Source organism: Miscanthus floridulus, chromosome 2, assembly GCF_019320115.1.
Source record: "Miscanthus floridulus cultivar M001 chromosome 2, ASM1932011v1, whole genome shotgun sequence".
Lineage (NCBI taxonomy): Eukaryota > Viridiplantae > Streptophyta > Magnoliopsida > Poales > Poaceae > Miscanthus > Miscanthus floridulus.
In genome coordinates, this window is record NC_089581.1 from 126,865,363 (window position 1) to 126,881,794 (window position 16,432).

General features: G+C 47.6%; 1 protein-coding gene across 1 annotated transcript; it reads right to left on the reverse strand.

The window, feature by feature from the left end:
• Positions 1-1,820: 1,820 nt before the first annotated feature.
• Positions 1,821-16,153, reverse strand: LOC136539616 (ATP-dependent RNA helicase eIF4A-like). Its single transcript, XM_066531574.1, has 7 exons — positions 16,059-16,153; positions 15,916-15,964; positions 2,819-2,959; positions 2,314-2,550; positions 2,088-2,127; positions 1,916-2,013; positions 1,821-1,838 (listed from the first exon to the last, which is right to left on the reverse strand). Exons 1-7 carry the CDS (start codon positions 16,151-16,153, stop codon positions 1,821-1,823), a joined length of 678 nt encoding a protein of 225 aa, XP_066387671.1.
• Positions 16,154-16,432: the final 279 nt, after the last annotated feature.

Genomic DNA, 16,432 nt, shown 5'->3' on the forward strand with positions numbered 1-16,432 from the left:
CTAGATAAAGCTCCAGGACTGGATGAGTTCACAGGTCGATTCTATAAATCTGGTTGGAACTTCATCGAAGGTGATATAATGGCTGCCATTCTAGAAATTCAGCATGGGTTCCATTTTAAGTTCAGGCTCCTCAGTACAGCATTCATCACCCTCTTGCCTAACATGGCTGATGCCACACAAGTGAAGGATTTTAGGCCAATAAGTCTCATCCACAGTTTCACACTGGTGGCTAAGGCAATGGCTAATCGTCTTGCTCCTGTTTTGCCCAATCCGGTTTCTATCAGCCAAAGTACTTTTGCGAAAGGTTGGAATATTCATGATATTTATCTTTTTGTGTCCAACAGATGGCCAAAGGTTTGCATAGTAAGAGAGAGGCTCACGTTCTCCTTAAGTTGGACATCTCAAAGGCTTTTGATTCGGTGGCTTGGAGGTTTTATCTCATCTGGGCTTCGGCCTTCGTTGGTGCAATCTTCTTTGCCTTCTACTGTCAACAGCCCCCACTCAGATCTTGGTCAATGGGGATCCAGGTCCTAACATTGTCTGTCGACGAGGGCTTCGTCTAGGGGATCCTTTGTCTCCGATGCTGTTTATATTGGTTATTTCACTCATTTGCTGGGCCACTCAGTTGGGATTTCTGCAACCTCTTGCAATGGAGCGTGTGCAGCACCGTATCTATGTCTATGCTGATGATGTTGTCATGTTTTGTTGGCCAAACACTAATGATCTTAACCTCATCAGGCTGCTGGATCTTTTTGGTCAGGTCTTTGGATTAGTTGAAACACACGATACATCAAATGTCATGCTCTTTCGGATAGATAAGCCTATTGCTAAAGCACTTGTATCTTACTTTTCGTACACTTTTTACTTTTCTTGACTTCAAGCCTAGTGTTAGGAATATGCTCAGCATCCACTTTAATGGTTGGAATATGCTATAGCAAGTGGGAGTCCCCTTTGCCTATAAAGGGCAAGGGAGTGTCATTGTAAAAATAGGCCATTGCATTTTCATTCAATCCAAACGGCCAAGGGTCAAGCTACCCTCTGGTAGTTCCAGATCTGAATCTGAGATCCAATCGGGCCAATACTTTCGTGAACTTTAGGGGTCTGCTTATTTCAAAGTGGAAACAATTTCCTATTTGATAAGACTGCACAATGAGCATGTTAGATGGTGCTAACTAGACAGTAGAACCAGAGGCAATCCCATTGTTTAGCAAAACTATTTAGCATAATTGCATTGTTATTCTTTCTCTAGATGTAAGGCATGGTGACAGTACAATTGTGCAGTCTACAAAAAGTGCAGATTTCCTTATATCTGTATGGCAAGATGTTGCGGACTTCATGTGAATATCACTATCACTTTCTGTATTTTTCCAATACTACAATCATGTGATTTCTTTTTCCTTTTTTTGCATTATTTTTTCACACAATTCTGTAACTGCAAAGTGGAAGTTGGGTACAACACAGAGCACAAAATGTTCACTAGACAACTAGTCAAAACACCAGTTTATTTACCATAGATTGAACTACTTGAAGTATACGCTAGAGCAATCAATAGCAATATTTCTGTGGCAATTGAATATTTCTTTGTGATTCTGCCACTGATCTCGTAAGAACTAACAGTAAGTATAGAAACGATGCACAGAGTAAAGAATCATGTCACTGGATGTTGAACCATTCCTATTTCTACCATTTCTTAGAGAGAATTCTTTAGAGATATCTGTATCATGAAAAGCAATCCAAAATCAAAGTAGTAGAAGTAAAACCATGAGTAGTTATTGCGGAAACAGAACAGTAACTTCTGAAATTTTGTACAATTGGGACTATCATAATATCTCTGAAACCTGCATAGCAAATATTTAAGTTTAGATCTTAAGAGAATACTAGATGATAGTAAAATAAATAATGGTGTATATCTTACATGTATTGGCATCTCGGCAATGAGCAGACCACTGTTCTCTTCTAAAGCCTTGAATGTAGCCACCTCGCCACCAACGACCATGTTAATCACAATTCCATCTGCACCATTCAAAGGCCATCAGCTACATCAAGGAGCATAAGATGTGAATTGAATCACTATTATCTTAATATACCTGCTGCCAAACATGTTGACATGCGTCTTAAGTAAGCTTCCTGCAAAACTCAGAGTTAATCTTCAGGTCACATGAGACATCAGAAAAGTAGAACTGGGAGAGCCAGTGAAACTGCGTAACAGAAAAATATATACATATAAAGCAAAAGAGCATACAAAGGTTCATGGTTTGTGTAGCAAATGGAGTAAAAGGAACAAATATGCACAAAAATGTGGGTAAAGCTCACCTTCTTTGTGGGAAGCTCATAGTTTATCAGCACCCGTGCCATAAGGGGTGCCTCTGCCATCGCTGCCTGAGGCAAGCAAGCATCTGTTGCGACTACAATGCTTAGTTTTGAGCCAGTACTTTCAAGCCTAGAACTTTCGGCAATATTGGTAGCTTTAGTAGTTTGATTCCACTGGATTGTTTCTTGACGAAACTTCTCAAGAACAGATCCACGCTCTGCTTCAGCTTGATCACTATACTGTACATAGAAGACCCATTAGTAATATGTTGATGTTGATGTCAAGTAAAAGCCTCCTAATAGCGAGGATCATAAACCTTTCAGACCTTGTGCAACAATTTCAGGGCACACAACAATATTTATGCTGGTAAACATCATAAATTTTCAGAGAAAATATGCTGGATGAGGCATATTACTTCCAAGCCACCAAGAATTTCAGAGAAAAATGAACAAAAGGAAATACTAGAGCTAGTTACAACTAGGTGGTGAAATTGTGTTTGTGAATTACCAGCGGTGACATTGACACAGAGGAGAGGTTGGAGACGGCAGCATAGACGGCATCAAGCTCATCACGGGAGGAAACACATGTTGCAATCGGCAGCCCACTGCAGCGATCCGCGACAACCCCTAGGAGCTCCAAGAGTGTCCTCTGCGCACAATCACTCAATTAGCATAAATCATCATGAATCGAGACTAACCAAACAGTGTGTCGACGAAATATGGTCGACAGTCTACCTAGGGGTATGCCCAAGGTAGTAGATTATCGGCAGACAGATGCGCAAGCTACAAACAAGATGGTGACGCAAGACAGACACGAGGTTTTATCCAGGTTCGGCCGCCGTGAAGGCGTAATACCTACGTCCCGCATCTGATTGTATTGCTGTATGTCAATGAGAGATGTTTTTTAGAGGGGTCCTCTGCCCGCCTTATATAATCCGGGGGGCAGGGTTACAGATCTGGAAATTAATCCTAACCAGTTACAATTGCCATAAGTGGCCGGATAAGGATTCCTATTCTAACCGATCAGGATCTTACTTGATCTCCAAATCTGTCTCGATTCCTTGCGTGGGACTCCGAACAGATCGGCTGGGCTGCGCGTCGTCTTCTAGTGGGCCAGACCCCTTGGTCCGGGCCGGCCCAAGCCTAGCCGTTAGGGTATAGGGGTTAATACCCCCACAGTAGTCCCTGAGCACCATGTATTATGCTGCGACACGCCCTTCGATCTCCTTCGGCTAATGCGATCCGTCTTCATGTCATCTCCAACTGGTCGAAACATTGACTAAGCGAATGTGCCAGTATTCTGGTCAGAACAGAGAGCAGTAGACCACGATTATAGCCGAAGATTCCGGTTGTCCGAAGAATGCACGATGCTCTAAAGAAAAAAGAAAAAGATTTCTTTCCTGATCAAGTGTGCCCACTTGTATTTCTAAAAAGAAATGTAAGCGACCCTTGTATAATAGTAGTTATGGCCAACAGTCAGAGCGTAGGGGTTGATAAAATAAACACATTCACCGCAAGATGAAGTGTGCCCACTTAGTCCCCGAGCCTGGTAGTAGGTGACGTAGGCACGTGGTGCCAGGGTCTAAAAAGAATTCCCACTGAAGTCGAGAATCCAAACGTCGTACAAGCAATACGAGATGCACCGGCAAGTGCATTATACCGATGTAGTCCCCGAGCTTGCTGGAAGGCGAGGTATTAGCCTTGTAGCAAGGTCTAAATAAATGCCTCTCAACTGTATGTGAGTACAAATCACATGTAGCCGAGGAGAGCGGTCTCCGAGCAATGTTCGGAGAGTGGTCGGAGCAGTCCCCGAGCATTAGAGTGGTCGGAACAGTCCCCGAGCACGATGTTGGTCTGGACAGTCCCCGTGCACGATAGTGGTCTGGATAGTCGCCGAGCACGATGGTGGTCTGGACAGCTCCCGAGCACAAGGATAGTCGCGACAGTCCCCGAGCACTAGAAGTGTGTCGAAAAAAAAACATATACCTCTTGTACTATTATTTTTTGTATTTATTTATTTACTTGCTCTGTCAAGTCCAAACTGATACATCTGGTCAAAAAAGTAGACGGGTATAGCACGTCATACTGTCTTTTTGTCTTTTCAAGCAAACAGTTGCATGACACCTATAAGTAGGTGCGTCAGCGTGGGCCCTCTCACACTGGCAACGAAGAGGCGCATATATTTACATAGATCTCGAGGCTGTGAAAACAACCATCTGCGGCGCGTGCGCACGTCTTCCAAGAATCTCGGACAGACGAAACGCCGTAACTCTTGGGTTAAATACAGTATAGGATAGGTAAGTTACTTTTTACTGAACCCCATTGCCATTCGCAGCCGCAGCCATCTTCTTCCTCTCGCCAACCCTAATACCGTCGAAATCACCACCAATCAATCCTCGCGATTTCCTCAGTCATCAGCAAGGCCAGATTCATGGCAAAGAGTGATGCGCAGAAGAAAGCAGGAGTCATGGCGAAGGAGTGGTGGAAATCGCGAAGCAACGAGCAGACCATTGAAGACCTCGTCACCATGGGGGTACTCCACAACAAGGAGCTCACAGGATGGCGTGCGCCGGAGGGCGAGGGGTACCCCGATCCACAACCAAGTGAGATCGTGGTGTTCGAAGACTTCTTTAAGCGGGGATTTGGGGTTCCGGTACATCCTTTTCTTCAGGGGCTCTGTCTTTACTACGAGATTGGGATTTGCAATCTGCATCCCAACTCGATCCTCCTTGTCGCCACTTTCATACATCTTTGTGAAGCATATGGCGGCTTTCAGCCCCATTTCGATTTCTTCCACCATCTTTTCTGTCTGCGGAAGAAAGGAAGCGGCGGTTCGAAGATAGCCGGGGGTGTGTACCTCAACCTCCATGATGGGATGAAAGCCCAGTACCTGCACTGCCCATGGAACACGTCGCTAGACGACTGGTACAAGAAATGGTTCTACATCCGTGAGGAGCCGAACACGATTACACTGTGCGACGTGGGGTACATTCCGGAGAAGAGAACCAGCTAGTCAGAGAAGCCCGAGCACCTAGAACAAATTCCAGAAATATTTGGAATGATCCCGTGGAAAAAACTAAATGGTTCGAGCATGGTCGGGAACTTCATCAGCCGACGGATCCAGTCTTGCCAGAGGAGAGTACATCCTGGCTATGAATATCAAGGTAGCGTGGACCCGACAAGGACGAGGCTGGAGGCGCTTGACAAAATCGAAGTCAAAGCCAGAATTGGAGAGCTATTTAACTTAGCTGATCCAAATTATGCCAGACTAAATGACATTGAGCACGCTTTCAAGCTTGCCCGACCTCCCCCAAAGGTAACTGTCTTGCCTCGTACCCGTAGTTTTATATTGTGGTAGGATTAGTAGAATCTTACTGTGTTCACCCATGTTTGTTACCTAGGTTAATGATCGGGATAGAGCGACAGTGTTTGTGCCGCCACCCCCTGGAGTGGAGTGGCCACAAGGAGCTGGTCCCACCACCTAGACCAGCGTCGAGGACGTCGACTGGGCGGTGCTCGGAGCTAGAGAGGAGGTAGCGGCCCTAGCCACTGGTAAGCAGCTGGCTGCCCCCAAATAGCCGAAGAAGAGATCAGCAACCACCCTGCTCACCGGGGGGGGCGCTAAGTATCAATGAGTCCGAGGGAGGCCCAAAGGAGAAACTGGCCGGCAAGCGTCGATAGGCGATTTTTGCCTGGTCAGACGATGATGTAGTGGAGGGAGAAGATGCAGACACCTTTCAACTCATCCCTCGAAAGAGAAGGAAACAACTGGAGTCGATGGAGCAAGGTGTCTCCTCCGCACCTATGGGACCCACGTTGCCGATGGCGGTGAAGGATGCAGACGGGTCGACCTCGGGAGTACCTGGGCAAGGAACGCGACCAACTATGAGAGCGACAACATGACCGAGCACACCACCAGCCACTGCAGTGCAGAGGACAAGTGGTGGAGGGGTCAAGCACCAAGGCCTAGCGATAGTGCTAGATGTAGAGGGAGACCAGGAGTCACCCTCACAGCACGTGGAGCAAGCACGGCCGAAGAGACGCACCTTTGCCACATCATTCCACACTTCCAACATGTAAGTATTTGTAACCTTGATGTAAGCTAGCATTTTTCATTGAATATGATTGCCTTCTTGAACTTATCTCCGATGTACTAGCTCGGCGTCCACCAAAAGTCCAGACCAGCTAGCTGGAAGCGGCGTGGCGCTACCAATAAGTGCAGAGCAGACTACCCAGCGGCCGACCATCAAGGAACCCATAACAGAAGATCCGTCGGGACCTCAGCAAACAAATAGTCAGACAATAGTCCCCGAGCAGGGGGTTGAGGGAAGAGCCGAGCCAAGCATGAGTGCTCCAAGCGCTAACCCTGCTGAGGGCAACACCTCAGTGTCAAGGGTAACGGAATAGATCGAGGAGCAGTGGCCGGAGGTGAGAGCACAGACCACGTTTGTCGATGCTGTAGCCTATGGGAAGGCCATAGTGATCGCAGAAGCTGCTAACGCCAGACCAGCACCGAGACCCGAAGAAGAGCCCGAAGAGGACGAAGTGGAGGAGGTCCTAGGCTATCCGTAGGACAAGCGACAACATGTGTATGTGTCGCATTGGCGGAACGACCAATGGGTTATCCATGAAAAAATCCCAGAGGTCGAAGAGACCAAGAAAGTTGAACGGGCGGCGAAACGGCTGGTGATGGAAGTGCAGGTAAGCTTCGCTTTACCCCCTGATCTCGCTGTCTAGTCGTTGATGTCTGACTTAGCAATCTGCACACAGGACTTAATGAAGACCGCAAGGTACTGCAAGAAATGCTTCGACCAGATCGAGGGGATCGCTGCCAGCAATAAGGAGCTGACGGTAGAGGTGGAACGCTTGCACCAGTGACTTGATGCCGCCAACCATGAAAAGACGGTGCAAGAGTCCTAGAACCAGAACCTGGTCATCTAGCTCAGTAATACAGAGCAGGAAAGAACAAGTAAGTAGCCACTTTATCACAACAACTACTGACAAGTGCTATTGCGTTATTGGTAGTAACATCTGTAGTGCAGGCTTAGAAGCCGAAGTGGTCCGTCTCCGAGAGGAGAATAGTCGTGCGGTCATGGAGTATGATCGCCTGAAAGAGGACAACAAAAAACTGGCATGAGACCAGTCGCAACTCTGGGACCACACGACCAAGATGACAGAGGAGCTGAAAGGTAAGTTTTCCAAACCCCTTTGCTCTTTTTTGTTGCCTACCGTAATTTGGCGTAATATAACGTTTTAACAGCATGTACGGTTTGCAGTTATAAAAATCAATGCGAAGAAGCATCTGGAGGCTGTGATAAAAGACCATGATAGCTAGAAGGCTCAGTGCCAAGAGATCTCCGAGGATCGTGATACCTAGAAAAGCTGGTGCTAGGAGATGGCAACGGGCATTTTGCTGGTCCTTAACCTCATTGATCCGGCGCTAACAGAGGACGTGCCAAGGACCCCACAGATGGGATTGATCAAGAGATGCCGAAAGGCATGGGGATGGTTCTAGGAGTTCATGAAGGAGTCGGGTGAGTACACAGGCACACATGTGCTAAGCATGGTACGTGCTCACTACCCCTTGATCGATCTCAAGCACCTGGAGGCTGGACACCCGAAGGAGGTAGATCCAGATAAGGCTGAGGAGCTACGGATGACCTAGCTGGACTTGTTGGCAAAACTAATTGGCGATATTAACCTGTGTGGAGGCATGACACCACCTGTACAGGGAACGCCATCAACAAGTCAGCTGGAGGCGCTGTCATTTTTAAGCCAACCGGTGAAGCCTATGGTCTCGACCAGCTAGGCATCGGTGGGGCCATCTTCTTTAGCTCGATCAGTACCAGAGTCCCTGAGACCCTTGCATGATGTTAGGCCCAGCGAGCAACAGGTGCCGCATGCCCCGACCAGCCAATAGTATAGGCTATAGCTATAGAAGAAGATGTAGTTGTGTTATTGTAAACTTGGGCCTTTTCAGGCAAGCTTATAATAATGTAACTGTATATCAACATAAGCTTGTTTGTTTTGTAGAAAACGTATTTAAGCTCGAATATCGTGTTGGTGTAACTGAGTTAGAACATGTTAGCGTTTTGTTCAATTGTACCCGTTTAGTCGACACGTCATCCTAAAAGGTTTGTATGGCCCTGGTTTGTCTTGTGGTCGGAGTGTGAAGTGCGTAGCTTGTGCACACATAAAAACACACAAGTCAAACCAGAGAGCACCTATCGATCACCCATAGCATAGAGAGCAGATCCCATGCACGTGTTGGGAGGAACCAGAGACAGGGCCTGCTCCGAAAACCCAAGAAGGAATGGTGGTCGGTTTTAACTGGTTGAGTTAGAATAACAGTAGACTTCGAAGTGACACATTAGAGTGGTCGAAGAAATCATAATAGCTTTATTGAATTAAACCAAAAGTGCAAGAGGGGTACATATCTTAGTAGTTAAGCATAGAAACGCCTAAGCTTGTCGATGTGCCATGAATTAGGTACGTCTGTACCGTCCAGGTGAGCTAACCTATAAGATGTTGGTCGTGTAACCTCCTTGATCATGAAGGGCCCTTCCCATGGGGTTGCGAGTTTGTGAACGCCATCCTGACTCGTCTTCCACTTCAGGACCAGGTCCCCAACCACGAAGAAATGCTCCTTGACGTTCTTGTTATAGTACCTGCGCAAAACAGCAAGGTATTTGGCTGTATGTACGCAGGAATCGAGCAGCTTCTCTTCTGCACTATTCACTTCTAGCTATCATACTTCATTAGCCTTGTCTTCGTCGAAGTTCTCTACTCGTGCTGATCTGAAGGCTATATCTGCTGGGAGCACTGCCTCAGCACCATAAACCATAAAGTATGGTGATACACCGATATTGTGACTAGGCTGAGTTCTGAGGCCCCAGACCAGGCTGGTAACTCTTTGAGCCATCTTTCGGGAGCTTTATCATTTTCTCTGTACATCCTCTTCTTAAGTGCGTCCAAGATCATACCATTTGCCCACTCGACCTGTCCATTAGCTCTAGGACGCACCACCGAGACGTATTTTACTACTATGCTCCTTTCATCGTAGAAGTCCCAAAAAGCGTTTCCGGTGAACTGAGTACCCAGATCAGTGATGATGCTGTTGGGTATGCCGAAGCAGTGGATGACCTGGTCGATGAGCGCAATAGCCTTTTCTGAAGATGCCTTGACCAGGGGCATGTACTCTATCCACTTGGAAAATTTGTCGATCAGCACGAAGACGCATGTAAATTTCCTAGGGGCTAGTTTGAAAGGCCCGATCATATCTAGTCCCTAGCATGCGAAGGGCCAAGAGGCTGGTATTGTCTGAATCTCGTGTGCTAGTACATGGATTCTCTTGGCAAAGAACTGACAACCTTCACAATGGTGGACTAGCTTCTCTGCATCGGCTATGGCTGACGGCCAATAGAACCCTGCTCGGAAAGCCTTGCCAACCAGCGTTCTCGAGGCCGTGTGGTTGCCATAGGAGCTAGAGTGGATTTGGTCTAGGAGATGTTCACCATCCTCCTGGGTTATACACTTCATCAAGATTTCCTCCTTCGCGTTCTTGCACCACAATTTGCCATCGACGAACAGATACTGCTTACTATGACGCATCAGGCGTTCGTTTTCTGTTTGATCGGTGTAACCGCTACCATCTATCAGGTACTTGATGAAAGGTACTCTCTAGTCAAGCTCCTTAGTGGTTGGAGGTGGTTCGGTGGTGTTCGACGCCAGAACCGTAGCCACCAATAGCTGGTCTGGAGGCTTGTCGACCGCGGGATCTTCTTCTTCGATGGAAGGCATGAGCAGGTCTTGAACAAATACGCCATGTGGGACTTTGGCTCGGGATGATCCTAACTTTGAGAGCGCATCTGCTGCTTGATTTTTGTCCTAGACCACATGTGTGTACTCGATGCCATAGAACTTGCCTTCTAGCTTTCTGATCGATTTGCAGTATGCATCCATCTTTTCGCTGGTCGTATCCCAGTCCTTGTTAAGTTGGTTGATGACCAAAGTCGAGTCTCCATAGACATAGAGATGTTTAACACCAAGCTCGACCATAATGCGTAGACCATGTAGGCATGCTTCGTACTCGGTGGCGTTATTAGACGCTAGGAAATAAATCCTGAGGACGTATCAGAGCTACTCCTTGGATGGTGACACAAAAAGGACTCCTGCTCCTGCGCCATTGATGTTGAGAGAGCCATCGAAGTACATCTTCTAATACTTGTCAGGCCCCTGAGAGGCAGGTGTGCTTAAGTCTGTCCACTCGATGATGAAATCGACAAGTGCCTAAGACTTGATTGTAGTATGGCTTGCAAATTGCAAGGAGAAAGGGCATAGCTCCATTGCCCATTTGATGATGCGCCTGTTCGCATCCTTGTTGCGAATGATGTCTCCCAGAGGGTACTCGGTCATGACCACCACACGATATCCGTCGAAGTAATGTTTCAACTTTTGGGATGTTATCAGTATGGCGTAGATTAGTTTCTGAATCTGTGGGTACCTGGTCTTGGATTCATTGAGTACCTCACTAACGAAATAGATTGGTCGCTGTACCTTATAGACGTGGCCAGCCTCATCGCGCTCAACCACCATGGCAGTGGAGACCACTCGATTAGTTGCCGCAATGTAAAGCAGGAGGGTTTCATCTTCTCTGGGAGCAGTGAGGACCAAAGGTGATGTAAGGAATTGTTTCAGCTGTGTGAAGGCAGCGTCTGCTTCCTCCGACCACTCAAACTTCTCAGATGCTTTGAGCAGCTTGAAAAACGGTAGTCCTTTTTCGCCTAATCTTGATATGAAACAACTTAGGGCAGCCATGCATCCGGTAGGCTTCTGAACATCCTTCACCTTTTTGGGTGGCTTCATATCCAAAATAGCCTTTACCTTCTCTGGGTTAGGGCGTATGCCGTCATGACTGATGACATTGTCGAGCAATATACCAGATGGAACACCAAAGATATACTTCTTTAGGTTTAGTTTCCATTGGAATGTGTTAAGAGCCACAAAGGTACGTTCGAGGTTGTCAACAAGGGCGTATGCTTCCTTGGTTTTAACAACTACATCATCAACATAAGCCTCGATGAGGTCGTCTTTTATCTCATCTTTGAGGCAGGCCTGTATGGCACGTTGGTAGGTAGCCCCGACGTTCTTGAGCCCAAACAACATGGTCGTGTAGCAGTAAGCGCCGAAGGGTGTGATGAAGGATGTCTTGATCTGGTCGTCCTTTTTTAGAGCGATCTGGTGATAACCAGAGTAGCAATCAAGAAAGGAAAGCAACTTGCAACCGGTAGTTGAATCTACAACCTTATCTATGCGAGGTAAGCCAAAGGGGTCTTTAGGGCAGTGTTTGTTCAGATCAGTGTAATCAATGCACATTCTCCATTCATTATTCTTTTTGCGTACAAGAACCATGTTGGCTAACCACTCCGGATGATACACTTCTTTGATAAATTCGGCTGCCAAAAGCTGTGTAACTTCTACCCTAATAGCCTCCTTTTTGTCGTGAGCGAACCGTCGTAGCTTCTGCTTGATAGGTTTGGCCTTGCCATCGACATTTAAGGAGTGCTCGATCAAGTTTCAAGGTACACCGGGCATGTCAGTAGGTTTCCATGCGAACACACTCACGTTGCTCCTCAAGAACCTGACGAGCGTGTCTTCCTATTTAGGATCTAGGTTGGCCCCGATAAGGGCCATTTTGCTAGGATCACCATCGACCAGCTAGATCGCTTTGTGCTCTTTGGACTTGATGTTCTTGCATGGGGCCTTGAGCTCTGGGATCTCTAGGTGGTTGGCTGAGGTCTTCTTGGTGTCGAGCGTGGTCTCTGCCATGCGAATAGAGAGGTCGTGAGCCTCTGCTATTTTGAAGCTATCGTCCTCACAGGTATAAGCTGTGTATACGTTGCCCCTGAGAGTTAGAACCCCTTTCTCAATAGGCATCTTGAGCGCCAAATACCTATAGTGAGGTATGGTCGTGAATTTGGTGAGCAATGGTCGACCAAGGATAGCATGGTAGGTGCCATCAAAGTCAGCGACCACGAAGTTGACGTAGTCGGTGTGGAAGTGGTCCGGGGTACCAAATTGCACAGGTAGCATGATTTGCCCGAGAGGTGTAGAGCTCTGTCTGGGGAGAACACCCCAGAACTATGCCTCATATGGCTTGAGATCCGCCTAGGTTATCTTTAGGGCTGGCAAACTATTCTTGAACAGTATATCGATGGAACTACCGCCGTTAATTAGCACTCTATCGAACTGAACCTTGTTGATACAAGGATCAAGGACTAGAGGAAAATGTCCTGGCTCAGGTATTGCAGCCCATTGGTCTTTTCTGCTAAAGGAGATCTCATGGTGAGACCAAGGAGGGAGCCACGGATCGACGATGAGGTTGTCGGTGTTGGCCACATTCAAGCAAGCACGGGCGAGCAGCTTGCGTTCTTGTTTGGTCTCGATGGACACTTTGCCTCTAATGATAGTGTGGACGTGATCGGTTGGCTTGACATACTTGTGACAGGGATCTACATCTTCATCGTCGTTGTCCTCGTTATGCTACTCCCTGGCGTTGTTAGGCTTGTCGGATGTATTCGGAGCCTGTTGGCGTGTGTAGATAGATTTGAGAACACGGTAATTCTCCATGGTATGGTTTGACTTGGGATGGAGCTGGCAGGGTCCTTTCAATGCTTTGGCATAGTCTTCTTTGTAGTTGCGACGTCCGCCACCTTTTTTAACGGTGTTGACCTTGCCGTCGTCTTCCCGAGCACGCTTGCCCCTGTAATCATCACGACGATTATGCCGCTGATTATGCTGGTCACGGTGGTCGCAGGAATTGTTGCACTGGTTGTGGTGATCAAAATTGTCGTTCCGACCACAGTTGCCGTAGTAGTCGTCATGGTGTGGGGGTGGTCAGAGCGTGGAACCCTTGCTACTTCTTCGATGATTATCTTTTTAGCATCATCGGTATCCGTATATTTTTTAGCAGTGGCCAGGAGCGCTGTGACTAATTTAGGTCTCTTGCGGAGGAGCTTGTCCCTTAGGGCATCATGGAAGCGGAGACCAGTGATGAAAGCCTCGATTGCCTCGTTGTCGAAGATTGACGGGACCTTGATGTGCATCTTCGAGAAGCGTCGGATGTACTCGCATGGTGGCTCATCTTTGCGATCTCAAATCCGCTGTAGATCATATTTGTTGCCGGGGTACTCGCAAGTAGCAATGAAGTTGTTGGTGAATGCTTGCTTGAGCTTTTGCCAAGAATCGAAGTAGTTTGACAGCAAGCTGACCAGCCATTGGTGGCCTACATGGCCGACGGCGACTAGGAAGTAATTAGACATGACGTGCTCGTTAGCCATGGCTGATCTGCATGCGGTTTCGTAGAGCATGACCCATAATTCGGGGTTCTCCTTGTCGCCGTACTTCTAAAGTTTTTTGAGCTTGAAGTTCTTGGGCCATATGACTTGGCGAAGGTGTGGAGTAAACTGCTTCAAACCTAGAGGTCCATGGGTAGTATCATATTCCATACAGTGATAGCTTTCATGGGATGCATGATCGTTAGCTCTTTGGTTAATGCAATCGTGTAGATTGCGTTCTCCAAGGTAATGGCGGAGATCGTTATTGCCATCACGGTGATCTCGGTTGCCACCCTAGTTAACCCTATGACCACGGTTATCACAGCGATTGTCATGGTCGTCTCGGCGGTTGTCGTCCTGGTAGTCACGGTGGTTGTCGTCCCGACTACCATCATGGCCACCGTTTCCGCCTTAACGGTTGTCTAATGGGTCATTGTTGCGCGAACCATGTTGGTTGGGTGGCTGTGAGTGACTTGAGTACTGGCGGCTGTGGCTTGATTCGACTGAGACGGATAGAGCCTGGGCTTGATTTACAATCTCTATGGTTTGGGCCATAGCAGCCATCAGGTAAGCTTGTATATCATCACGAACTGCCTCAGTTTATGGGGTATTAGGTAGTCGTTGCATTATCGACATAGCAATAGCTATGTTGGTGCTTGGAGTCCTAAAGACTTGCTTGTCCCCCACCCTATCAAAGGCATTGTTAAGGTTGCATGGCTGGATCCTTATGCGTCGTGCCTCCTCTTCTGCCTCGGCTTTGATTTATCAGTGATTAAACCGATCAATATTGCGTGCTTCGCGTGCCAGCCTTTCTTGTTCTATTTCGCCAACTGCCGGTGGTTCGTCATTACTGACAACATTGATAAAGTCTCCTCGCCTTGGTGGGAAGGATGGGAATCATGAAAATCCTGGGGCGTGGTTTGGGATATCCAGATCATATTCAACTCCTTCATTGTCATGATGCTGGAGCTCGGTGTGGATGGAGCAATTAGATGTGATGTCGGACGAGGAGCTTGAGCCACCCTCTTGAACTATGTGGATCGATCATTCTTGATAATCCTCAATTCGAACCATGTTGATGAAGTTACGTAGGCCGTAGGGCTGGGCCTGGTAGTTCTCCATCGAGACTTCATACTCGGAGAGCCGGAGACCCGTCACGGGGGCTGGCCGGTGACGAATGGAGCGCCCTTCAGGAGTAGATGTGACCACGAGATCTGTACCGAGTCGTATAGGACGTGGCCTGAGCTGGTCGGGTAGATCTGTTGTGGGTAGTGGTTACCTGCTCATTAGGTTGACTTTGAATCAAACTTACCAGAGCTAGGGTTTCAGCAAGCTTGGTGCCGACCCAATTGATGGAGTCAAGCAGGTCGGTGTTGTTGATCTGCCTCCCATTGTAGCGAGGAAGCGAACGACAGGTTGTCGACGTGGCTAAAGACGATGCTGGCGTGGCCGGAGCTAGATCTAGCATGGTCGAAGCCGTAGCCGATGCAGGTGAAGTAGTGGTCGACACAGATTGAATCCACGCCTCCTCCGTGGTCATGGTGATGAAGTCATCGGAGCCAGTGGTCCAGGTGATCTGGCCGATGGTGAACGTGAGGCCATTCGGCGTAGCCATGGAACCATGGATGATGACCATCTTGTTCACCTGGAGAGCAGTACGCACACCCCCTACCTGGCATGCCACTATCGATGAAATATGGTTGGCAGTCTACCTAGGGGTATGCCCAAGTTAGTACATTATCGGTAGACAGATGCACAAGCTACAAACAAGATGGTGACGTAAGACAGACATGAGGTTTTATCTAGGTTCAACCACCGTGAAGGCGTAATACCTATGTCCTACGTCTGATTGTATTGTTGTATGTCAATAAGAGATGTTTTATAGAGGGGTCCCCTGCCCGCCTTATATAATCCAGGGGGCAGGGTTACAGATCTGGAAACTAATCCTAACCAGTTACAATTGCCATAGGTGGCCGGATAAGGATTCCTATTCTAACCGACCAGGATGTTGCTTGATCTCCAAATCTGCCTCGATTCCTTGCGTGGGACTCCAAACAGATTGGTCAGGCCGTGTGTCGTCTTCTAGTGGGCCAGACCCCTTGGTTCGGGCTAGCCCAAACCTAGCCGTTAGGGTATAGGGGTTAATACCCCCACACAGTGGTATTGCAAAACTGCGCACAATCACTCAATTAGTATCGGAGTGATGAAATCCAAGTGCACTGCCGCAACTGCAAACGGAGCGAAGGGGGCAGGGAAAATAGATATGCACCATCTTGAACTGGGTGCAGTCGACGGAGACGTAGTAGTGGCGGCCGGGGCTGCGGACAAAGGGCATGCCAGGAAGGTCAGTTACATATATATAAAACGGGGCGCACGATTGAATCGAGGAAGCGACAGGTGCAGCTCCCTCACCTGAAATGGCATGGGACCGCTGCAGGGGAGGTCGGGGAGGGCAGAGCGTCAGAAAAATCTACGGCGGAGCCAGCGACGGTGGTTGGAGACCTCATTGCGGTTGGCCGGGGAGGAGGGGATGTGGATTGTGGAATATTCCTCAACGATGCTTTTTGGGGAAGAAACAAGATTGACTATTTATTTACTATTTGCATGTCTTAAGATGAGCAAAATTTCTACTAAGAGCACCTCTAGAAAAGTTTACATACTAAACTAATAAATCTTGCAGGTTAACAAAATAAATAGCAACCTTAAATTTTGTCCTTCTCCAACAATTTCATTCTCATGTAATAGTTTCCTAAATGATCAATGCAAAAAAAAATCAACTATAGCAA

Excerpts from the sequence above, each read along its gene's own strand:
- LOC136539616 (XM_066531574.1), bottom strand. The coding sequence starts at position 16,153 with ATGAGGTCTCCAACCACCGTCGCTGGCTCCGCCGTAGATTTTTCTGAC. Across the intron at positions 2,960-15,915 it reads ACTGCACCCAGTTCAAGATG|AGGACACTCTTGGAGCTCCT; the intron begins GTGCATATCTAT and ends GATTGTGCGCAG. Across the intron at positions 2,014-2,087 it reads GTCAACATGTTTGGCAGCAG|ATGGAATTGTGATTAACATG; the intron begins GTATATTAAGAT and ends TGAATGGTGCAG.